Raw genomic sequence first — 25,094 nt, 5'->3', positions numbered from 1 at the left:
GTAGGGAAACCTGTGGCGCCCGACAACCGGATCGAGGTGATGGCGGAGCCGCCGCGCCTCACCGTCCACCACCTGACGAAGGAGGACAGGGGCATGTACCAGTGCGTCGTCAGCAATAACTGGGACCAGGCCCAGGCGACGGCCGAACTCGACATGGGTGATGCCGGACCGGAACTGATCTACTGGTTCTCCGAACAGACGCTGCAACCGGGACCGACGGTCTCCCTCAAGTGCATCGCGACCGGAAACCCGCCGCCCCAATTCACTTGGACGCTGGACGGGTTTCCGATACCCGACGAGCCCAGGTTCCTCGTCGGCCAGTACGTCACTATTCAAGACGACGTTATCAGCCACGTCAATGTCAGCAACATCAAAGCCGAGGATGGAGGTAAGTGTTTGTTAATTGCTTGTTTTGTTCGTGGTTGGTTTTATATTTCCTTAAATTTTGATGAATGAAGTCGTGTTAATTATGAACATAATGGAAGGATAGAGTTAGAAATGGTTCAGTTTAAAATATGTACGCGTAAAATCACGGGTTGTATAAAAATTACCCAGGCAATTTCCAGCAAACTAGGACAGATATTTCGCATCCTGTCCCCAAGGTAATCCGGCATTGTTTACATAAATTCTCTCCTCTCCATCAGGCGAGTATACATGCACCGCTCACAACACGGTGGGAAAAATCTCCCACAGCGCCCGCGTAAACGTCTACGGACTGCCGTACATCAGGAAAATGACACGGATAACGGGAGTAGCGGGAACGAGTCTGATAATTAAGTGTCCTGTCGCCGGGTATCCCATAGAGACGATCACGTGGGAACGCGAAGGACAAGTGTTGCCGGTGAACAGGCGGCAAAGAGTCTACAGTAATGGCACTTTGGTGGTCGAACAGACCCAGAGGAAGGAGGATGCGGGCACCTACACGTGTCAGGCGCAAAACAGACAGAAGAATTCGGCCAGGAGGGACGTCGAAGTTTCCGTCATAGGTAATTAATTATTTATTAATAACTATTAAAAGTGTGACGTGTGTGTGAGTCCACTCACTCGATGAAACAGTAAAAAGAAGTGAGTGGAAGGAGCGAAACGTTTAAGTAAAAGGGGAAATCAGTAATTGGACAACTGTGACTCAATCAACTGAAACGCATTCTCTTTCTGTTGCGTAGTGCCGCCGAAAATCCTGCCGATAAATCCAATGACGGACCTGCTGCGTGAAGGAATGCGGGCGGCAATAACCTGCCAGATAATGGAAGGTGATCTACCGTTAACGTTTCGTTGGGAACGCAATGGAAAAGTAGTTTCCAATAATGCCGCTCTTGGGACTCTTATAAGACGAATCGATGAATTCTCCTCATCTTTAATTATTGATCAGGTTACATCAGCTCATAGTGGGAATTACACCTGCATTGCTAGTAATGTGGCTGGCGCCGAGAAGTATGTCGTCCCACTTACTGTTAACGGTAAGTGTTCTTAAAATTAAGGATATGTTGCCGTACTAAATTTCGCGACTATCTTTCGGGCCTTGCAATACCAGAACAGAACATTATCGTTAAGTATCACTTATGTAACTTTACATTCGTAAATTTTCACAAATGCTACTTCTATTACCAGCTACCAGCTCTTGAAAACTTCTCATTTATCATTTATAACAATTTATATTTGGAAAATAGTACCTCCAAGATGGACTGTCGAACCGTCTGATTCAAATGTGGCAGCAGGTCAAGAAGCCATACTACATTGCCAAGCAGAAGGTTATCCAAAACCTGTTATTATTTGGAAAAAAGCTGTAGGTGAGTCATTTTCTCTAACAACATATGAAATTTAATAATTCATTTTATTAATTACACAATATTTATAAAACAAATTCAGGTGAACAACCAGGAGAATACAAAGACTTTTTATACGAACCTAACGTTCAACAATATCAGAATGGATCTCTAAACTTCATGCACATATCAAAGGAAAACGAAGGCCAGTACTTGTGTGAAGCTAAAAACAATATTGGAACAGGTGTTAGTAAAGTCATATTCCTTAAAGTGAACGGTAAGTATTTATTAACCAAGAATTGTCACTCAATTATTTTACCGTCGTCATTGTCGTCTTAGCTCCAGCACATTTTGCTCAAAAAAACAAACAAGTCCAAGTGGTGAAAGGGGAACAAGCCCATTTACAATGTTCCGCCCTGGGGGACACCCCGATGGAGATCCAATGGAAGCTGGGCGGACAACACATATCAAACGATGGCGATCAGCGTTACTCAATCAGAGAGCAAACCTTGGCGGAGGGAATGGTGTCGGAGCTGGGAATCGAAAGGACGATCCGGCAGGACACCGGTATATTTTCGTGTTCGGCCACCAACGCTTACGGAAGTGACGAGATGAATATTCAGTTGATCGTTCAGGAGATTCCGGAGCCACCCAGAAATGTACGGGTTATGGATCAACAATCCAGATCCATCGGTATATCTTGGACTTACCCCTATGCCGGGAACAGCCCAATCACTAATTATATTGTTCAATACAAACCTGGTGCTGGTACGTAACTTTAAGGGGTCAAATTTATGATTTAACGATTGTTATTTTTAGATGCATGGCCAAACCAGCCATTAAAAATAACAGTACCCGGCTCACAAACCACAACCACATTGCAGAACTTAAGACCTGCACAGGTCTATCATCTTCGTATATTAGCAGAGAACCGTCTCGGTTTAAGTGAACCAAGCCAGACGGTACAAGTGAATACTTTAGAGGAAATACCCAACGGAGCCCCACTTGATATAAGAGCGGAGGCTAAAAGCTCCACCGAGTTGGTGGTAACTTGGGAACCACCTCCTAGGGAGTCCTGGAATGGAAATTTGCTGGGCTACCACGTCGGTTACAAAGAAAATACTGACGAGGGTAACGGTGCATCTCAAGCCTATATATTCAAAAGCGTTGAGGTTAGACCTCATTTTGGAGGCGAGGCTACGTTACAGGGACTATCCAAATACACAAACTATAGTATTAAAGTGCAGGTAATTTGCTAATCATTGTTGTTTTACACTGCAGAATACTATTTATATTATGTCCAGGCTTACAACAGCAGAGGGTCTGGGCCTGCCAGTGTTCCAGTTTCAGCAAGGACATTGGAAGATTCACCCTCTCTTCCCCCTGAAAATGTACAATGCTCTGTATTAAATGCTCAAAGTTTACACATATCATGGGATCCGCCACTTCCTGAAGGAAGAAACGGCATTATCCAAGGATATAAAGTTACCTACCATTCAGTTGGTGAATGGTTTGGTACGGTACTAGTGTTACTGAATCTTCGCTTGTTTAATTAACTTTAATCATTTTAGATAATGACGACCAACAAACAAAAATAATAACTCAACTGCGCACAACCATTTCAGGTTTAAGGAAGTATACTAATTATAGCATGACTGTGTTGGCATACACCTCGACCGGAGATGGAGTAAGATCCATGCCCGTCTTCTGCCAAACAGAAGAGGATGGTAATAATTCTATTTAACATTCTATTTGATTGCTCAGTAATATGAATCATTCCAGTACCATCAGCACCTGCGGAAATAAAGGCAGTTTTGAGTGCTTCCAATAAAGTGTTGATCTCCTGGTTGCCACCCAAGTACAGCAACGGACCGTTGATGGGATACACATTTTATATGAGCATGGTGGAGGATGGAAGAGAGGAAGGTACCCACAAACGGATTCTCAGTCCGGTAACTGAAATGCACGAAATCGTGAAGCAACAAGACACTGCCACCCTGCAATTTTGGGTAACCGCATCCACTAGAGTAAGAACCAATGTTAATTAATAGTATTTGTCATTTAAATAATAAATTTTAGATAGGGGAAGGTGAAAGTACCAGAGTAATAACTGTGACTCCTTCGAAAAACGTACCGGCGAAGATCGCATCGTTCGGCAGGGAAATAATAAGCGCCTGGAAACAGGACATATATCTACATTGCCGAAGAGTCGGTGTTCCACTACCAAACGCCGTTTGGCGACTGAACGAGCTCCCCCTGGAAGTGGGAGGTCGCAGGTCGATATTACCCAACGCCACCCTGGTGATCAAAGACGCCCAGAGCGTGGACCAAGCCAATTATTCGTGCAGCGTTGAGAACCAATACGGACGTGACGAGATAATCTACAGTTTGAAGGTACTGGTACCGCCGGAAGCGCCACAACTGAACGTCGTGGACGCTTTCACCGACAGTTTACATTTGAAATGGGGTGACCAGGGAAATGGTGGATCGCCCATTTTAGGATACGTCATTAATTATAAAAGGGATCATGGGGACTGGGAGGAATTGCAGATACCCGCGAGAACCGATGAACACATGCTGAGGAACCTCTGGTGTGGAAGCAGGTACTTATTGTACATCACCGCGTTCAACCGAATTGGTACGGGGCTTCCCTGCGACATTGTTACTGCTCACACCAAAGGCACAGGTATAATGCTACAATAAAATGCGAAATTGTGGGGGTATTTAATAATAATAATATTTTACAGTTCCATTAAAGCCGAAGCAATCTCAGATGTTGACAATGAACGCCACGGTTGTAACTGTGTGGTTAGACTCTTGGGGTGACGGTGGATGTGGAATTATGCATTTCGCTATTGAATACAAGTCTGTCCAACATTCCTCCTGGACTATGTCTTCGAGTCATGTCAAACCCACTGAGAGGATTTATAGTATATCTGATTTGTCACCTGCCACAGAATATCAGCTGAAAATTACGGCTCACAATAACGCCGGATACACTGAAGCCCTTTATAATTTTACTACGTTAACATTACTAGGAAGTATGTAGAAAAAATATGTATCTATTCAAGTTTATGTTTGTTTTTGCTGTAGTTGTTCCAGAATTATCACCACCTGTGTCACATTCAGGAGACCATCCGTTTTACACAAACGCCAGAGTGTTGGTACCAATTCTATTGTCAATTTTAGTTTTAGTGGGGCTTATTGCGACATTATTTTGGAGTAAGCATTGCAACAACCAATTAATAATAATATTATTAACCTCGCATTAACAATAATTGTTTATAGAAATTAGAAGAGAACGTGGCAATCAAAATCATTCGATCGGCGAGTCTCCTTCGATGGCCCAAATGCAGAACAAACAGAACAGGGATCAGCAGTACCTGGCGGTTCGTGTGGGACGCGGACCTCAGCCTCTCGCAGTCGACACGGACACATACAAAACGGAATCGGCCGATTACATAGAAGACATATGCCCATACGCCACGTTCCAACTGTCCAAGCCGGCGTATAGCGAAAGCTCGTACAGTGGGAACGTCTATAGCGGACCGTACCACTCGGTACGGGGTTCTTTTGTATATCATGATGTTAAACATCCACCTAATGATAAGTTTAAGTTAGGACATGTAAGTTTTTTTTCATTTATTTCGTTTATTATTCATCTTTCCAATTATGCTTCGTTGTGGAGACGATTCTTTATAATTTCGAGCTGTGGATATCATTTATCATTGTACGTTTTTTCACCACGCTGACCTACTATGGTACTACGTGTAGTGGGATGCTTTTAAAATCATATTTTCAATAGGTTTACTTTTCGTTGGTTTTTCAGAATATCCTGTGTTAACATACAAGAAATTACATTCTTTGTAGTTTATTATGACAAATTCAAACACATTTTGCACACTCTGTAGTGTTTAATTAATTTTTTAATTTTGCAATTCTAGTACCGAAAATTAATGTTTTGAATTTTTGGCACTGCATAATTTTGTTTCAGAGTAAAGAGCCAGAGTACACCAAGGTTCGACGAAAAGGTGGTAGACTTAGAGATCCTCATTCAGAGAGCCAAGGTAACTAATATATTAGCTACTTAAGTAGGAATTCCTGACATAATTACAAACAGATGGATTTAGTAGTCGATCTTTCAACAAAGCTTAAGTCCAATTCTCTTAAGATATTTTTATTAAAAGCCACAAACAACATGTTTAAAAGATAATTCATCCAAAAAAGGCATGTAAATAATGTGGGAGAAGCAACTTCTTTCAAAATCATCCAAAATCCTTTCAATTTGGCCCCGATAGACAGCGATAATGTATAAGTTCATTATTTTTAGCTGCTTAAGTAGGAATTCCTGACATAATTACTAGCAGGTGGATTTAGTATGTTATTCGATCTTTCAAGAAAGCTTAAGTCCAATTCTCTTAAGATATTTTTATTAAAAGCCACAAACAACATGTTTAAAAGACGATTCATTCATACGAGGCATGTAAATAATTTGGGAGAAGCAACTTCTTTCAAAATCATCAAAAATCCTTTCGATTTGGCCCCGACAGACGGCGATAATGTATAAGTTCATTATTTAACAAGGGGCCATTGCTGCTCATGCTCATGCTAACTGTACCAATGATCACTGTGTCAAAAGTCATTTGAATCACAATTGAAACAAATTGAAACACGATAACAAAAGCAACAGTTCATTATATTTCAGAGTCTGATAATCTGGGCAGCACTGACTCAGAAGTCAAGAAGATTCTAACGCTGCACCTGCCTATTTCAGAGTACGATACTCTCGGGTCGGATTCTGACGGCGACGGCCGAGCGACCAGTCAAGAGCTCATGTCATTTAGTCATAGGATGAGAGGTTTGTACCATCTTCCAACACCAGTGCACTCTAAACGATACGCAGCATTTAACGGAGAATTGGCAGCTCGATCATTTGAAATCCGTCGGTCGCGTGATCGATTCGTTTTTGGTTTTAGGTGGCGCGGAAGGTTCGTCGTCTTCGTCGGAAACGTCCCCGCATTCGGGCAGTGTGGGTCGTAAGCCGTACCAGTCGAGGAAGGGCAAAGGTAAAGCGGCGCCGCTTAATAAGAAGCACGTGAGAAGCAGCAGCGGATATTCCAGTCACAACGACGAAACAACATTTAGTATCTCCCACGCTCCCAGTTTCAGCGAACGAATTCACCCACCCAGTAGGTTTTCCGACTTAAACCCCAGAGATCTCAGTGAGAGTGAATACGAGAAGGGTCTGAAAGGCAGGGGACTGTCGAAGCTAACTAGGGAAGCATTTCAGATTAATGTCTAATCATGTTTACAATATTCCAATATTCGTTATCTTAAATATTTTGATACGATTTCAATATTTGTAAATGTACATAAACTGATGGTTAAATTGTACTTTCGTAGAGACTGTTACCTAACAGTCCTCACGACCAAGAACAACGAAATTATTAATTCTCTAACACTATTTGAAAATAATATGATATGATTTTTTAATAGTATTTAAGGATTATTGAAAGTATCGACAAGAGAAATTCACAGGACATTCTAGTGTTTCTATCACTTTTTTGTATTAAATACTAATTATCATCATTAGTCTACAGTATTTTGTATTTATCTTAATCAATTTGATGTACTGTTTACAATTTAAACACCATATCTATAAAGTTACTTTACTCAACCGTCTATTATAAAGTTATTAATCATTTTTATGTGTATAATCTCTCTAAAGAAATAGAATGTATCCACAAGTAACAAAGATAAAAAGTTGTACCATATGTGTCCCTAACAAATCAAAAAAAAAAAAAGTTGGTTAAACCCAGGCAAATATATTATCAGAATATTTCTAGTTAGTAGAACAATTGATAATATGAAAGTGCATATTTAACATCAATTTATTATAATTTGAATATAATAGAAATGTGTAATAGTTTTTATTTTGTACAAACAGTTTTTATGATTTTATATGATGGATACAGATAATGCAGTAGACGAATCAATATGGAAATTGATAGAAACTGGCCGGTGCCTTTTTGGGAATCCACATTCTGAACAACAATAGTCGCAACATGTCAGTTCCCGCAACTTCCAGATGGGTGTGCCAAAAAACAAAGACGTAAACGATAATAAAAAGTGCATAGGTGCAGCGATGTGTGTTATAGATTTTATAGATTGTTATATAATGTTAATGAAAAAAAAAATGGATAAATGGTTCTTCACTTTCTAGTCTATGTGTGTTATTTGTTATTGATAACACATTCACAACATTATTGTCTGAAATTGCAAAAATTCACCCTCCCTGCTAAATTACAAAAGAACTGTACATTTTGGATATACCTTTATATTGTACCATTATGTAAAATGTAATAAGATATAATAAAATGTTGTGTTAAAAAAAATACGTTGTTTTATTGTTCAACTTTTATTTTATTTGTAACATCAGGGTGTAATTAATTATTTCTGATTCAATTTGGAGATGCCTACAAATACAACGGTGAACACCAACAGTAAGAAGAGTCCATTTAGGAAAGAAGTTTCCTTCTGAAAAGTAAAACGGTTTTATCTATTTGAAGGACAGCTACAAATCCTTATATTACTTTAATATACTCGTGGTAGAACTTCCAAAAGACCTCAATGATGTGACGGACGCCTTTTGTGTTGATTATTCTGTTGTAGAATGCCACAATAATCTATAAAATCAAAATGTTGACAATTTGACGTTTTCTGGTGCTCGACCCTTTGATCCCCTTTTAGTACTAAACTAATCTTACCTGGAAAGTGGACCTTTTCTTCATGAAAGCAGCGATTAATTTGGAAGATTCCAGTCGGATTGACGCCATGTCCGCCAATATTCCCTCCTCGTCGAAATCGGAGAGTTCCTCCATTTCCTTGGCGCTCCCTTCAAAGTCGCAACTTTGCAACCAAGTCTCGACGTTACATCTTTGCATGGCGTGAAATAATTTACGAGAGTGGCTGTCTCTCATTTCAAAATAATTAATTGCTGTGAATAAAACTTACAGTCAAAAAGCGGAATTGACAAATGTATGTCAATATTGACGAAGTTGAAATTTTAATTGAAACAAATGACAGTTTAAATTTGATGTTTAGTAGAAATGTCTGATAGAGAATCTGTGTGCACGTTAACTGGAGGAGACGATGTAAGATTTAAATATTTTCTAATCGTTTAACTTGTAACGTAATATGTAACATTATAGGACATTCCCAGAAATGGGGGAGACTTTTTTGATAACCACGTCTCCGGTAATATTATAGACAACAGTTTCAGGAACAAATGTCTTGCTTTGTTGATGGAAAGAGGGCCTGACACGAAGAGCGTAAGTATTTCATATTTTATAATTATAATTATTTATTTTATATAAACATATTCCATTTCAGAAATTGATCTCGCTCCGGAATGGCATTTTAGATTTTTTGATCGTCACTCCAATTTGCATGTTACTCTGGGGCATTGGATATGCTATTAAAAAAAATGTTTATTGATATACTTTCATGTAGAATAAAATTCTGGTAATAAATATGAATACCTCTATTTTTTATTACGTTTAGATTGTAACACCGTTTTACAAATTTCAGTTTTACAAATAGATATATAGGAGTGCCCTTAATTATAGCAACTTATTAAACTGGGGCATTGGATATGCTATAAAAATTTTTTTATTATTAAGACATTTTCATGTAGAATAAAATTCTGGTAATAACTATGAACATCTCTATTTTTTATTACTATTAGATTAAAATTTATAACATCACCACATTATTTTAATCGTATACATAACTAGTACTGCTCCTCTTTAATTTCAAATTTCATTGGATCATTCCACTGTTGAGGGTAGTTTATCTCGCTGAGGCGGCTTATCTGGTAACCATAGTTTATTTTCGTTTACATGGTGATGGTTTGGATGTTTTAGGTAACCAGGGTATGTAGGGTAATTTTGAATGTCACAAAAATTCGGCATTTTAAATTCACGTGCTCATTGAATTTTGAACTCTTCACACGTTCTTTTGGGTCATTGCTATGGATGGATCTGGCATTGGAGACTATCATATAAGACCCTTGCGGGCGTTGAACTTGAATTTGCAGGAGGAGGTAATTTTTTTAAATACTATTTTTATTCGCCAGATAAATAAAGTGGAAAAATGAATTGTTCTGGCGTGTGCAATGATTTTAAAACGTGGCAAATTATTGAACTTGTAGTGAAAATCTTGAATTTTTAACATCAATGACACTATTTTTATTTGACGTTGTTTGACGTATAATTTTTAGGAGGATGTCCGACCCATACGTAACAGACTGTCATTTTATTTTGCCATTATACAAACTTTTTTGAGTCAACCCGACGAAGAATTTTTACCGAAAGAGGAACCGCACGCCTTCAGAGAATACCCATTGTCCCGATCGCCCGGAAGGATCAACATAAGGGTGCCAGACACTCCCGCATTTTTGGAGGAAATTAGTGGGGAATTCGAAGACATCATGCTAGGAGATATCAATCCGGACCACTTAATCCCATTAGATGACGAAATGGGTGATGTCAATCCGTTCGGCGAAATCTTTGAAAATATAGGTCATCTGAAATTTTTCAAACTGTTGTTCCGCGGACCGAGCGATGAATCTGTAAGTATCGATTTTATAAGCACAATAAAAATTTCTGATAACGTCTTTTGTTACAGATGTATGCGTCTGCTGTGAATGGCTTCCTCGATACGTGGCTAACGTTTTTCCTTGGCTTCTTATCCTTTATCATTTTATATAAACTGTAAATATTAACCTTTTGGATGCAATAAATTTATTGAAACGATATTTGTCAACTTAAATATAACGATGTGACCATATTAGTGCTGCCGAAAAAATAAATAAATTATTAAAGTAAATTGTTGTTATTTTTTAATACACACAAATGTCCTAGAAAATTAATAAAACAAAATGAAATAAAGTTATAAAAATATTAAGGTAGAAACAGACAGTCAAAGAGAGCAGGAAGAGTGAAGAAAAGCCTATCGAAATACGAAAGAGAAAAAAAGTAGAGAAGAGGGAAAAGGGAGTGGAAAATGGTTTTTCTCAAAAATTATAGAAGTAAAGGAAAAAGGTTGGGAGGTAAGCTAAAAAGTTACAGACCTTTAGAGAGTATAGAAACTTTACAGGGTATAAGAAACTAAAGAGGTAGAAAATATCAACCATGTATGGTACATTTGTAAAAGGAAGGTTAGAAGGAGAACGAAACAAGAGTTTAGGAAAAAATTAAAGAGAATTTGAGGACAGATTGGAGGGCAACTGGAATGACATTAAAGAGTGTATGAAGAAGATGGTGGAAGAGTATGATTGACGATGAAATGAGGATATAAATAGAAAGTAAAAAAGTAAAAGAGGTAATTTTGAGGAGTGTGGTTTGGTGGTGGGTCAATTATATTAAGAATGGACTTGTATGTATTCAAATAGACAAAATACGTAGTTTGGGGTATCATAAAAAAACCAAATTAACAAGTAATAAATATACATTTATTTGCTTAGTATATATATAAATAAAGAAAGTATATGTACACCAATAATATACAAAGAGAATATAATATTGAAAAATAATACATAAACTACTATACATAGAAAAAATAAATTCAAATATATATTATATACTTCCTCTTACCCACAAAACAAATCAGCATTCTCCTTGTTTTATGCAGTTTAAATATACTGATAATTGATTTGAACATATTGCACAAATGTGATGTTATTTTATTGTAACAAAAGTCACAGGCAAGCGGTTTAACAAAAAATTGGCACTAATCAGTCAAAAATCAATTCTACATCAAGCCATCGTGTCTTGAGTCGGGTCTTTAATCCAAAGGTTTCTGCTGAAAAATGTGTACTTAAAATGTCTTTTTTGGTAAATAAAATGAGAAACTGCAGTATTCTAAACAGACATACATTATTAATTATTATTATGAATATATTGTTCTTAAATAAGTGGATTGTAGGAATAAACAAACAGAAAGCACGTAACAGTGTCAATCCCAATCATATCTGAAACAAACACTTGCCTCGACAAAATATATTTCCTTGAATAGTACAATTATAGGATAATGAAGCGGTTTTCGCAATTCGTTTGCATCAATAGCAGAGGTACATGTGCGCAACGCATTTAAAAAATAGTAGTAGCACATTTGCCTTTCTGTAAACTCAAAAAAAGGTAAATTGAGATAAGGGACTGTTGAACAATAAGAAATTCCCGTTTTAAGACGAGTGGCCGTCACTTACGGGTGTTATCACGTGCAGTTGTTTGCCTTTGCTCGCATTGTACACTTGGCCGGGACTGAACGGCTCCAAACGAGGCCCCGTGTCTCCTTTCCCCAATTTATCTGCGAAACAATGCGTTAGTAAACGGTACATGGATACCACTTTTACCACTCACCGTTGCCCGATTCCGCCGGAATGTACTTGGAAATGCGGACGACGGGCAGAGGCAAATATCCGCTGGTCAACGGCATGACGTCTAATATCACGGTTTGGGGATGCTCGAGGTCGGAGTTGTCGAAACACACGACGCCCGCAGTCCGTCCGCACACCGCCCACACGTTCGGCTCGGCCAGCACCTCGTACATGAGCGATCGGGCGGCCGAAGTTGACTCGGGGAGGGCACGTGACTGTTCGATGGTCAGGTGGAGTTGACACACGGCGCCCACTCGACAAAACTCGCTGCCCTTCGTCGGTTCCACGTCCGCATCCAATAAATAGAGAGTCTGTCCGATAAATAGACATTAATACTCATGGAATAAAGGACAAGGACGGATATGTTTACCTGGTAGTCGTTAATATCAAAAAAGTACTGGTAAATTTTATTGTCACTGGATTCATCCAGCTTGTACGAGACCGAAAACTCCGCCTTTATGGTTGGGGTGTCTGCCTTCGGCGTGATCAGTAGCTCCCACATGAACGAATACGTCGTACCGTTCGTAATAATCTACGATAATCACAATTAGCACACGATTAAATTTTCATAATCATTCATTCATTCATAGTACTTGACTAGAAGAAGCGTTTCTGGAATCGACATCGCACACACCACCCACATCCAGACGGGCCTCCTCGATCGCCAGATTCGATTCGCATTGTCCGGTCACATTGATCTGCACGTACTTCCGATGGCGGACGGTGTGTAGACGCCACGTCGTCACCATCGGTGCCGTGAAGTTCAACGTCACCACCGTCGGCTTGTTGCTCCACGGTACGGATATCGACACCTAAACCAACATTCATTTATTAATTTATAATTGTTAATTTTTTGTTGAAGCTAACCTGATGGTCCTTGGAGAGGACGTCGGCGATGATTCGCAAGAGGTGACGGGTGCTGGAAAACGGCTCTCTGTCGCCCACTTCGAATTCAAGGCTGGATACCAACGGTTCGTCCGGTGTTATTTGGAAGGTTAAACCTCGTGATGCTGTTAGTTTAATAATAGACTTCTGTGGGAATAAAATTGTTAATATGTTAGTAAACGCTTTAAAAATTGGAATGTGAACCTAGTTTAAACTGTCAGTATGTTTAGTATTCGTTAACGATTCAATAAGTTTCTTATTTTATACTTACTGGTTCAATTTTGTAACTTCCTATAGTTAATATGAGGTTCATCAATTGTTCGACGCCTGAGATGAGGGCTGAGGACCGTTTGTTTAATTGGAGTGAAGGCTTTTCCTCTTTCACCTCCACTACGAGACGGGGAGTTAACGGAGGCGACACCATCTCCATTTTGCCGATGTGTAGGGCCACTTGCCCCAGACAGAACTTGCCAATTTTGTTTGCTTTCTTGCTCAGTCTTATCACATTTACACCGGGGGTTAGTACGAAAGGCTGAAAGTGAATTTTGTAAGGAAACGGTGTTACAGATACACATAAAACTTTACCAGCTTTGTAAGTTCGAGTGAATATACGAAATCGCTGTGTGGTACGACCTGCGCACTGTCTTTTCGTCTCAGTTCTGTAAACTTGGACACGATTCCCGCAGCCGCCAGTTGCTTGTCTTGTTTATAATCTAGACTTTTTTGAATCTTCAACCGTTGTAGCATGGGATCACGTGGTTTCATGTCTTTGCCACTTAACACTCGCCCCTTGCAATACTTCTCGTTGCTCTTGTTGGCTTCTTGTACCACAAAAAATGATGTAATGAAATAAATAAACGTTGTAATTAAATATTAATTCTGTACCCACCTTTGTTCTCTAGCAATTCGAGAGACAGCATCACTTTTTGGCAGATCACCTCCCTGGGAAAATTGGAATCCAGCACCACTTCCACGCATATGTCGTTGTCCTGCATAACGAAAGGGTCGTCGTTCCTTAAGCTCACCGTCACGACCTTAATAATGCTGTCGAAAGGCACTATGAGGGTCTTGTCCAGCGAGTCCAGGCCACGTTGCATCTCGTCGAAGTAGGTCCACCGAATTAACGTGTCGATTTCCGGACCGGCCGACACCGAGGCGCACGCCCTACAAATACAAAATTCATAAATTAAACATCCGACTCCGCAGTTTTGGTATAGTCTAACCGGATTAGTTTCCGGACGTCGCCGGCCTTCTTGTAACTATTGGCGAGTTCGACCTGGGTCTGGGCGACGAGTTCGTGCCAACCGTCCTGTTCGAAGGTGCGCAGCAGGTCGCCCAAAAAGGCGGCGGCCTTCTGGCTTTCGCCGAGCAGCATGTAAAAAGCGGCCACGTCCCGGCCCACGAGCCTCGCTGATCTGAGCCTCCCTATATGCTTGTACGTTCCCATCGCCAGTTCTGCCAGTTCCTGCAAAAATAATAATAATTTAAAATTTAATTTGGGCGGAATAAAATTTAAATTATTAGTGAAACAATTGCAAACCAACAAATGAAAATCGACCAATGCGTTTCGATAACAACAATGTTTGACATTTAGTTAAAAGTGATCTGTCGATCAGTATACTACGCACAGCTTAGAATAAATCGTCAGAAGCAAGTTTAGCAATGAATAATAATATCCCGCCGCCGACTATACTGTACACTTCTGCCCTCCAGCCAGTTCCCTGTGGAAATCTCATACCGGTAACCACAAAACCCATAAATTTAGTGTATAACACGATAAATTGGAGAAATGAATGGGGTCCAGTGCCTCAATTCCTCTTTGTGCCGTCATCACCTATACCAATTAGTCCGAGAACGCCTCAGACAGGCTTGCCGTTCGGGGTCAGGATTCAAACGGAGCCGCCAGGGGCCAAGAATAAAACGGAGCCGCCAGGACCAACTACGCCAATAAAGCCTCAGACATGTTTGCCGTCCGGAGTCAAGAATCAGCCGGAGCAGCCAGGTTTAATTGCTCCTTTTGCTCCAATAACGCCTCAGGCATTTTTTCCGCTAGGAGTCGGGATTAACACGCAGCAACCAGGTCCAGTTACATCAATTAGGCCTCAGACATGCTTGCCGTTTATGGTCAACATGAACACGCAGCAACCAGGTACAAATACTCAGACATACTTGCCGTTCAAAATTAAAACGGACCTACCCATTTCAATTAATCCAATTACGCCTCAGACAGGCTTGCCATTCGGAGCCAAGTTTAACACAGAGCAACGAGGTCAAGTTACTCCACGCTTGCCGTTCGGGGTCAAGATGCAAACGGCGACACCAAGACCAAGAACTCCAAATGCTCCATTTAGGCCTCAAACATGCTTTCCGTTCGGGGTCAATATTCGAACGGGACCACCAGGTTCAATTATTCCAATTACTCCATTAACGCCTCAGACATTCTTGCCGTTAGGGATCAATATAAACACAGAGCAACCAAGAAGGGTTACTCCAATTAAGCCTCAGTCGCGCTTACCGTTCGGGGTCAAGATGCAAACGGCGCCATCAGCTACAATTACTCCAACAACGCCCAGGACATGCTTGCCGTTCGGGACCAAGATGCAAACGGAGCGATCAGCTACAATTACTCCAAGAACGTCTCAGACATGGTCACCATTCGGGGCCAAGATGCAAACGGAGCCATCAGTTACAATTGCCCCAATAAAGCCTGAGCCATACGTGCCGTTCGAGGCCAAGATGGAACCGGAGCCATCAGTTACAATTACTCCAATAACGACTGAGACATACGTGCCGTTCGATGCCAAGATGGAACCGGAGCCATCAGTTACAATTACTCCAATAACGCCCGAGACATACGTGCCGTTCGGGGCCAAGATTCAAACGGAGCCATCAGCTACAATTACTCCATTAACGTCTCAGACATGCTTGCCGTTTGGGGTCAAGATGCAAACGGAGCGAACAACTACAATTACTCCAATAACGTCTCAAACGGAGCCATTAGCTACAATTACTCCAATAACTCCTCAGACAAACTTGCCGTTCAGGGCCAAGATGCAAACGGAACCATTTGCTACAATTACTCCAATAACGTCTCAGACATGCTTGCCGTTCAAGGCCAAGATGCAAACGGAATCATTTGCTACAATTACTCCAATAACTCCTCAGACGTGTTCGCCGTTCGGGGCCAAGATGCAAACGGAGCCATCAGCTGGAATTATTCCAATAACGTCTCAGACATCCATGCCGTTTGGGGCCAAGATGCAAACGGAGCCATTTGCTAGAATTACTCCAATAACGTCTCAGACATCCATGCCGTTTGGGGTCAAGATTAATAACACGGAGCCATCAGGTCCAAGTGCTCCATTTAGGCCTCAAACATGCTTACCGTTCGGCAACATTCAAATGGACCTATCAGTTCCAATTGCTCCAATCAGTCCAGTTAGTTCTGAGACATGCTTGCTGTCCGGGGTCAACGTTGAAAGAGCACATAACCTACCCAAGCCGAGGGAGATAAATAATGAGAATTGGAGTTACAAAAGGCTTATACAACGGCCGTTGCCGTTCCCGAAATTTCCCGAAGCACCCAAGGAGGTCGTCAAGAGAAAGCCACGCAAGATTAAGCCGAAAGTTAATGTAAAGGAGAATGAAAAGGAGCCAGCAGAACCCATATCATATAGGTTGCTTCGACATTTCCTGAACAGCACACCAAAGAAACCGTGGATTAATTCCAGATTGTTTGTGAAACCGGAATTCATCGCTCCGCCCAAAGTCAAGAAACCAAGAGCCAAGAAACCACCGAAACCGAAGACCGAGAAAAAGGCGCCAAAGAAGCCAAAAAGTCAAAAATCGTTGGCTAAAAAAAATGATTTAAACAAAAACCCAAAAGGTCTAAACAAAGTCCCAAAAGGTTTAAACAAAAACCCAAAAGGTCTAAACAAAGACACACAAGGTCTAAACAAAGACCCAAACGGTCTAACCAAAGACCCAAAAGATCTAAACCATGACCCAAAAGGTCTAAACACAGACCAAAACTGTCCAGATAAAGTGCCAAAAACTCTAAACCATGTTATGTTGTTTCCTGAAAAAGACGTTATGTGGTGTCCTCCGCCAGATGAGGATTTGGATATGTGGCCAACGCCGGAGCCGAATTCTCTAATCGATCCTATGTTTATACCAAGGTCTAGGAAGTCTCTTCTGTCACGTCCACTGCCCATACCAACAATGAGGGCTCCACCAAGTTATCAAAGGAAAACAAGTGATTGGGATCTAACGGTCGGTGGTGAAGTTTGCCCCCTCTTATTTGAAGAATTACAATAATATAATAATCTTACTAGTTCTTTTGGACTGTTTTTTGTCTCTTTCTATAATTATTAATTTAGTGAATTCAAATGTAAATTTGTATTCAACACTATATACATATAAAATAAAAAATGTGACATAAATTAAGTCTTTTTGTTTGTTGCATAAACCTACTCTATCTTTATATCATGCCTTTTCAATTTTATTTAATATTTAATATATAAGGCATGTCAAATTCAAGCAGTTTTTTGTCTGATCTTCAAACTTAGTTGGATGTGATGACTCCACAATTTTTAATTTATTATAAACATTAAATTTAAAAGCTTAGAAGCGAAATAAATAGATATATAATAAAGTGCATTAAATTAAGTCTTATTTTATTTGAAAAAGTTAAAATATTACCAAATAAGTTTTGTTGAAAACGTCCCTAAGTCGTAAGGCTAACTTCAATTTGTCAGTAGGTGATGGATTGTTTGGTGGTCCAGGATTGTCGCCCATTCCAGCAGAAAGTCCAACCACAATATGCAGTTGTTCTGAGGTAGGTTCTACGCCAGGCATTAACCCACAAAGTTCTCCCAAATCTCTCAACTAAAACGCTCCAATTAAAATCAATATTATTGCTTCAATAATATATTCATTACCTTTTGACTAGCATACTCCCAGAGGCAAGCAGTGTGTAATGAGTACTCTTTGACCTCGTCAGCATGATTGAATTTGTCGCAAGTTTGAAGGACCTCCAAACTGGCCAAAAAGAGCCAGCAAGAAATAGCACCAGGGGGGGCTTTTACCTCCAAAATCGATAATTCTCTTGTGCACGTGTGTAAAAATGGCACACATCTTGAAGCCATCTAAAATTATATAAATATAAATAAGATTAGACTGATAAATGAGTAATAATTCTTATCATTACCCTTTGAACTGTTCAATAAAATAATAAGTTAAGCTATGTGACTCACCTCCCACACTTTATTGGTGAGCAGCAACATCTGAGCTTGCTTGGCGAACAAGTACGCCCTTAATTCTAATATGGATGGATTTTTAGAGAGCAGCGAGGGTCCTAATTTGAGTCCACACCATCTGTCCAATGGTCTCTGAAAATCGCTCAGCCAATTCACACTCTCGCTTGTGATACCGTTGACGACGAACTGTGACAAAAGGGCGTCCAGCTCGTCGTACTGTACCAGAGCCTCGTCGTTCAGTCCCAGCATCTCTAAAACCTGAGCTAATTCCTCCTAAAAAATAACATAAATGTCCAATTAGATTGATATGAATGTTTCAGGTGTATTTTACTGTTAAAATCTAAGATTAAATAGTTTCTTACTTGCAAATGAAAATACTGCATAAAGTCCCAGCCGATTTCGTTTCTCCTTTCTCTTTGTTGTCTAACATGGTCTTCTAGTCGTGACACTGCCTTGGCATATGCAACAAGTAGAAGATGCCTTATTCTAGCCACAAGGCCTCGCCATGAATCTGCTGATCGGCTTTCAAGTTTGCCTGGATTTATCACAGATATACATCTATCTCCTATTCAAAACATACTTATGAATGATTCAGTTATGTAAAATATGGATAACAACAACCTTGTTTAGGAGCAAAATCAGCTCGTATTTTATCTAATACAGTGGTCCTGGGTAATAATTTATTTGTTCTTTTACCATCATAATTCTCCACTACAACAATTAGCCAGTCAGAAATGTCTTTGCTGCTCAACTCCTTTAGCCAATTATCAATATCATCTCGTATACTAGTTTTATAAATATCTACATCCTAAAAAACGTATAAATCAACTTAACATCAAAAGGGAATTTTCAAGAAAAAATGAATACAGTGCATTCAGTCCAATAAATGTGAAACAAAGGTTGCCGAATGAGGTCCCACTGTGTACCCCTTGGAAGAGCGGCCGAGCTAAACGGCGCAAAATTGGCCCCAATGTGTACGGAGCGTACGGGACGGCCCAGGGAACGTCGCCACTCGCAGGCGTCCTGCGGCAGCGTTTGCGAGAGGCTGTCTTCGATGGCGGAAAACACTTCCAACTCTCCCGCACCTAAAACACGACGAAAATAATATTTTCGATGGATGATGATTTGTGGACATATTTACATGTTATTATAGGCCGTCTGTCTGCCAAACCATTGCCGTTGACGCCGTTCATAATTGCAATTCGATTTTCAACCAGGGGGCATGAAAAAGGTCATTGTAACACATCTGGTCGGAATTGTTGCGGAGCACAGGCTGATTTTCTATTGAGTCACGTGCGATAAGTTCGATATCATGGCGAGTTTAACTTAAAAAACGGATAATAACAAAACAAATAACATCAATATGATTTTGACAGATTGAACACCCCGAACGTGACTTTTGCTGTTTTGTCATATTGGATGTGTACCAACCGAAGGAATATTTTGCCTGTTCGGTTATAGGCAACCCAGTATACACCTAGATGTTTTATTTAACTATAAGCGCATCTACGTTATTCAAATGTTTACTATTTATTTCATAATGTGAGAGTTTATTTTTCTATCGTGACTAATGATAGTAATATGACAAGTTCCATCTGTGAGAGAGGAGTAACAGGAGCGAACCCGCGTGAATTTCTGTTGGATGTATTGGTTGTAATGGTGGTTGCGGTCGGATGGTGCTGGATTTCACTTTCACGCGAAATCCCGTGGAATTTCCAAGATGGCATCTGATTGTGTGTGTGTGTAGAAAATACGGACTGCTGTTGGTGTTTGTGAAAGGTTAGTTTCCCTTGGAAATATGTTATGTTTGTGTGACCGTTCGACGGCTGGAAATCACTAAAACGAACAACGGACAGCATTCGGTAAGCGGTTGAATTTTTGGCGACGCAGGCAATTTTTTTCCCCCAATTAACGCACAACATTCATGTAACTTGATTGACGTAAAAATTTGTCCAGTCCAGTTGGCACGGAATTTAAATGTTGGGATTTTGAAAATCGTGTATATTTAGGGCTGACGAAGGATGTCGTCTTCTGGTTGGACTCCGGTTGGATTGTGTTGTTGAAGACATGTCACTTGACTTGAATTTATTGATAATTGTCAGGACGAAAACAACAATGGGTTTGTTTCGAGGTGCATGATCTCGATTCATGTAAGCTTTTTAACACACACACATATCCACAATGCTCAATGTCTTTATGTACTGTTATCAAATAAATATGGGAATAAATCCAGAACATTCATTTGAGGCTTGGATATTGGATATTGTGGAATCTGAATGTGTTTAAAATGAGGACAAAGTGAAAAGTTTCGATTTATATATATTTCCATTTATTGAGTATGTATTTTTAAACAAACCCGTGTTGGAAACTTAATATTTACTTGTGAATTCCTTTTAAAATCATAATTTTTTGACAAAATTGATTTATTTAATGTTACATTACGTAATTAATTTAATGTTTAAGCTGTTAGAGGAAACGTACTGAAAAATAATAAAATTTATTGGATAATAGTTTAATTTAAAAATCAATTTAAGCTGCCTTGATGTGCCTTAAACATTAAAAAAAGTCAGGTTACTTTAAATTATATGTTTCCAGGCCAAATAATTGGTAAGAATATAATAAAATTTCTATGAATTCAATGAATTATTTTAAGGTATTTTTCTTAATTTAATGTTGATATAGTTAAACTTAAAGCAGGCAAAATCATTAAAATCAATTTGTGCATGGCACATAAAATGTAAACATATTGTTTCCAGGCGAAATAATTGGTAAAAATATAATAAAATTTCTATGAAAACAGTTGATTGAATTATTTTAAGGTATCTTTCATAATTTAATGTTGATATAGTTAATCCTAATGTAGGCTAAATCATTAAAATCAGTTGCACGTAAAATTTGAACTATTTTTAAAGCTGTAAATTAAAACAGTTGATAAGTGTGTAATTTTTCAGAAAATAAAATTTTTATGAGAATAACTGAGAATGATTTTAAGTGATACATGGTTAAATTTAAAGCCACAGCATTTAAAATCGTTCAATAATGTGCGTTAAACAATAAAAATTTGCACAGATTGTTTTAAATTATTTATAGCTACTAATAAAATCAGTTGATAAACGTACAGAATTCAAAAATGAATAAAAGTCTATGAGTATAGTGGGTGACTATTATTATTAAACTGGTGTTTGTAATTATCATTAAAAAAATATGAGAATAGATGTCTGAAATTTCAAGTGATTTCAAGTTTTTATTTATTTCTTATCTAACTAAAATTAAAACTATAAAACTGCTATGGAAAACCTTTAAACTAATTTACTGGAATATACAATCAAAGATTAAATATATATTTTTTCAGTATTTAATCTTTGGTACAATATTCAACATTTCCCAAATTATTTTAAAATAGTTAGTTACATGTTTTAAATAGTAATAAAATTTTTATTAAAAGAGTAGATTGAAAGGTTTTAATTTATTGCTTATATGGTTAAGTTTGAAGGTAGAACACGCAGTAAAAAGAATGAAATCATGGCCTATGGCAGCGTAAATCCAATCTACCTTAAATATCGAATTACAGTTGGTACTTTAAATTATATGTTTTCAGACAAAATAATTGGTAAAAATGTAATAATTATAATTGGTAATAATGTAATATGAAGACAGTTGACTGAATTATTTAAAATGGTCATAATTTAATGTTGATATAGTTAAAACCTAAAACAGGCAAAATCATTAAAATCAATTTGTGCATTGCACATAAAATTGGAACATATTGTTTTAAACTATTTTTAAAGCTGTAAATTAAAACAGTTCATAAGTGTGTTTAAAAAAAAAAAAAAAAAAATTATGGGAATAATTGAGAATGAGTTTAAGTGATATATGATGATACATTTAAAGCCACATCATTTGAAATCGTTAAATAATGTGCGTTAAACAATTAAAATTTGCACAGATTATTTTAAATTATTTGTAGCTGTTAATAAAAGCAGTTGATAAATGTACAGTCTTCAAAAATGAGTAAAATTCTATGAATATAGTGTTCGACTATTATTACTAAACCCGTGTTTATAATTACCATTAAAAAAAATATGAGAACAGATGACTGAAATTTCAATTGATTTCAAGTTTTTGTTTATTTCTTATCTAGTTAAAATTAAAATTATAAAACTGCAGGGGAAAACATTTAAATTAATTTACTGTAATGTACAATCAAAGATATTTTTTCAGTAATCTTTGGTACAATAGTGAACATTTCCCAAAATTATTTTAAATTATTTACAATTATAAAATTTTTATTAAAATAGTAGACTAAAAGGATTTAAGTTATTACTAATATGGTTTAAGTTTAAAGGTAGAACATGCAGCAAAAAAGAATGAAATCATGGCCTATGGCAACGTAAATCCAGTCTACCTTAAATATCGAATTACAGTTGTTGGACACGTGAAGTTCAGTGTCAAGGATTTCGACATAATTATAATTTTAATTTATACATATATTCCGGTAATTACAATACAACTGCGGACAATTGTTTAACAATAAGACGCAGACAAAATTTGCGTGCTGGTGCAAACAATAAAACGATTCATTGAAATTGTACGGTTTGTTTTAAATTAGTATTATTCACCTTTACCTAGTACCTTTAAAAATAAAATCGATCAAGATGATATTAGTTACAATATCTAATTGCTCAATATCACGTGACTCGTGCGTTAACAAATACGCGATAACAGAGCTGTTCAGTTTACACTCATATCGAAACGAATTTTAATAAAGAAAGAAGAATTAGAATACACTATAGAAGCCATTTCGTGGAAACATTTTCATTTATACCCGATTAAAAAGTAAAAAGTAAAAAGTAAAAAGTAAAAAAAAAAGTAAAAAAAAAAAATAAAATCGCAAGTGAGCGAGGTGGAAAGAAAAACTAACGAACTCGTTTGATCTATAAATACACAACCGGGACCTTGAACTTGATTCCTATGTGGCGGCGCAATTTCAGTTGATATCGCAGCCACCCGATATTATCAACTTTAATTAATCGTTGTTGCGAGTGCGTTATTGCGAATTCCAATTTTTCGGTAAACGTGATCATGATTATCACACACAGAGAATGGCAACAAACGTTTGGTTAAATTTAAGTAACGTGGTCAAATTAGCAATCGTTAAAATTAACGTTTTAATTAATTATAATTATGATGACGCACTTTCCATGTTTTATATGCAATTCAATCGTGGCTCGTGACTTCACGTTTAATTTTAATTTTTCTGAATTGGCTGCCAGTGGCATAATTTCTGATTTGCTCTGTACTTATCTGAGTTATATTTAAACTGATTAGATAGAATTTACACCTATTTATTTTTAGACACCACTAATTTGTAGTGATTAATCATGTTTTTTGTTAATATTAATTAAGTACATCACTCCAGTTTAGTTATTGGTTAATTTATTATATTAATAACACCGAGTTACGCAAAAATGTAAAGAGATAACCCCCTGGCATTGGAAAAGTACGTGTGACGAGTGTGTAGTTAATTATCTAAACAGTTTTGCTTGAAAAAATGATCATTTACGAGGTCCGATCCAAAAATAAGACTGCATATCGATGCACGCAAGTACGAAAATACAGTTTGGCGAACAAATTTAAATATTTATATGTGTGATTAAGTAGTCGGATTTATTTCGGTACGTTCCTATGCAATTCTTAATGGCCGGATAATTATTCCTTTAAATTAATAACTTTAATTAATTGATGGATATTTTTATTCGTTTTTTTTTTTTTTTTTTTTTTTTTTTTTTTTTTTAATTCAAATTTTTATTATTTTATAATTTTTTATATTATTGTTGGAAATAATTTGGGTTAATAATAATAATAAATAATATTAATTATTAAATAATATTTATTTTTAATTAAATATAACATATTGCATGTGTTAGAAAAAGGCGGATGCGCCAGGTGCAACAAATATTAGAATTATTTTTTGTATCTGACCTTGCCCAATAAATTCGACGTACAAATATTTTGTTTGGTTGATTTATCTTATCTATTCATAGATAAGAATATGTACTATTAATTTCGTAATGTTGTATCATTTTTAAAAATATGAAAATCAAAATTGAAGTTCTTTTTAAATTAATTAAAATAAAGCCAATTAATAAATAAAATTATGACGTATTATTTATTTTAATTATTTTATTTTTATTGTATGTAAAAATAGATTAAAAAGCAATATAGGAAAACTTAAATGTCAAAATCTTAGCTTTAAATACATTTTTATAATAAAAAACTTTGAAATTTTATTAGAACATATAATTTAAAGTAGTTCAAAATATGTTAAGGCGATAAACTTTCTATGAATAATTTAGGAAAAATTTATTACTTTTGTTTAAAAACTAAATTCTTAAAATTATAAGAAAAACCCTTATGAAACTATAATTTTTAAAACAAGTATCTACGAATATTTACACTCTTCTTTTTTATATAATAAAAAAAAATATATTTTAAGATAATTAAAAATCTTTTAAAATTAATATTAAAATTTGTATGAATAATCTATTTTTATAGTAAACTTCCAAAAACTATAAAAATTGTTAGAAATTGTGAAATGATAATATTTAAAAAAATATTTACAATAATAAATACGCTGCCTTTTTATATAAACCTGTAGAAAAATCTTAAAAAACTATTTAACTTATTTAGAATTAGAAGTATGTGGAAAATAAAAAAAGGTATTGACTTAAAATTTGTATAGCAATTATA

The 25,094-nt window shown here is 37.3% G+C and overlaps 4 protein-coding genes and 1 long non-coding RNA gene across 11 annotated transcripts in view; 4 read left to right on the top strand and 1 right to left on the bottom strand.

Annotated features, from left to right (window-relative positions):
• LOC109608278 (Down syndrome cell adhesion molecule-like protein Dscam2) overlaps window positions 1-8,150 on the top strand; it is an 86,078-nt gene extending 77,928 nt beyond the window's left edge. Inside the window, exons 7-23 of the mRNA XM_049961597.1 lie at window positions 5-388; window positions 645-986; window positions 1,164-1,457; window positions 1,668-1,787; window positions 1,867-2,040; window positions 2,103-2,531; window positions 2,583-3,010; window positions 3,068-3,278; window positions 3,335-3,490; window positions 3,546-3,790; window positions 3,843-4,449; window positions 4,511-4,804; window positions 4,857-4,985; window positions 5,052-5,389; window positions 5,758-5,830; window positions 6,469-6,621; window positions 6,740-8,150. Of these exons, the coding sequence (XP_049817554.1) occupies window positions 5-388; window positions 645-986; window positions 1,164-1,457; window positions 1,668-1,787; window positions 1,867-2,040; window positions 2,103-2,531; window positions 2,583-3,010; window positions 3,068-3,278; window positions 3,335-3,490; window positions 3,546-3,790; window positions 3,843-4,449; window positions 4,511-4,804; window positions 4,857-4,985; window positions 5,052-5,389; window positions 5,758-5,830; window positions 6,469-6,621; window positions 6,740-7,065 (4,703 nt within the window). The 3' untranslated portion in view covers window positions 7,066-8,150. The remainder of the gene's footprint in view (window positions 1-4; window positions 389-644; window positions 987-1,163; window positions 1,458-1,667; window positions 1,788-1,866; window positions 2,041-2,102; window positions 2,532-2,582; window positions 3,011-3,067; window positions 3,279-3,334; window positions 3,491-3,545; window positions 3,791-3,842; window positions 4,450-4,510; window positions 4,805-4,856; window positions 4,986-5,051; window positions 5,390-5,757; window positions 5,831-6,468; window positions 6,622-6,739) is intronic.
• A 6-nt stretch (window positions 8,151-8,156) lies between these two features.
• LOC109608285 (trafficking protein particle complex subunit 10) lies at window positions 8,157-19,747 on the bottom strand. Of its 6 annotated transcripts, XR_007547059.1 has the most exons (19): window positions 19,486-19,747; window positions 19,212-19,429; window positions 18,966-19,152; window positions 18,707-18,909; window positions 18,342-18,617; window positions 18,027-18,233; window positions 17,788-17,973; window positions 14,310-14,551; window positions 13,976-14,250; window positions 13,672-13,907; window positions 13,358-13,618; window positions 13,069-13,233; window positions 12,795-13,013; window positions 12,572-12,733; window positions 12,185-12,512; window positions 12,031-12,131; window positions 8,531-8,760; window positions 8,357-8,449; window positions 8,157-8,300 (listed from the first exon to the last, which is right to left on the bottom strand). XR_007547059.1 is itself a non-coding variant. In XM_049961591.1 (17 exons), the coding sequence occupies exons 1-17, from the start codon at window positions 19,535-19,537 to the stop codon at window positions 11,915-11,917; spliced, it is 3,348 nt and encodes a 1,115-aa protein (XP_049817548.1). In that variant the 5' UTR covers window positions 19,538-19,747; the 3' UTR covers window positions 11,256-11,914. The 6 variants fall into 6 exon arrangements, 4 of the variants coding, with proteins under 4 accessions (XP_049817548.1, XP_049817551.1, XP_049817549.1 ...); XR_007547058.1 differs by lacking the exons at window positions 8,157-8,300; window positions 8,357-8,449; window positions 8,531-8,760 and adding exons at window positions 11,256-11,624; window positions 11,814-11,944; XM_049961591.1 differs by lacking the exons at window positions 8,157-8,300; window positions 8,357-8,449; window positions 8,531-8,760 and adding an exon at window positions 11,256-11,944.
• On the top strand, window positions 8,786-9,284 carry LOC126264302 (uncharacterized). Its single transcript, XR_007547061.1, has 3 exons — window positions 8,786-8,917; window positions 8,975-9,094; window positions 9,156-9,284. It is a non-coding gene; the product is annotated as an uncharacterized LOC126264302 (long non-coding RNA).
• On the top strand, window positions 9,687-10,579 carry LOC109607901 (uncharacterized). Its single transcript, XM_020024358.2, has 3 exons — window positions 9,687-9,867; window positions 10,045-10,395; window positions 10,452-10,579. The coding sequence occupies exons 1-3, from the start codon at window positions 9,796-9,798 to the stop codon at window positions 10,539-10,541; spliced, it is 513 nt and encodes a 170-aa protein (XP_019879917.1). The 5' UTR covers window positions 9,687-9,795; the 3' UTR covers window positions 10,542-10,579.
• Window positions 19,748-20,009: 262 nt separating the features above from the next.
• LOC109608272 (steroid hormone receptor ERR2) overlaps window positions 20,010-25,094 on the top strand; it is a 33,934-nt gene continuing 28,849 nt past the window's right edge. The window contains exon 1 of one of the 2 annotated variants that reach the window (XM_020024690.2): window positions 20,010-20,123. The gene's annotated coding sequence lies outside the window, so the exon portion shown is untranslated. Of the gene's footprint in view, window positions 20,207-25,094 lie in introns of both variants that reach the window. The other variant, XM_020024689.2, reaches the window with a different exon arrangement.

Source organism: Aethina tumida, chromosome 1 (assembly GCF_024364675.1).
Source record: "Aethina tumida isolate Nest 87 chromosome 1, icAetTumi1.1, whole genome shotgun sequence".
NCBI classification, from domain to species: domain Eukaryota; kingdom Metazoa; phylum Arthropoda; class Insecta; order Coleoptera; family Nitidulidae; genus Aethina; species Aethina tumida.
The sequence above is the reverse complement of the archived record's forward strand: the minus strand, read 5'-3'. Positions and strand labels throughout refer to the sequence as shown.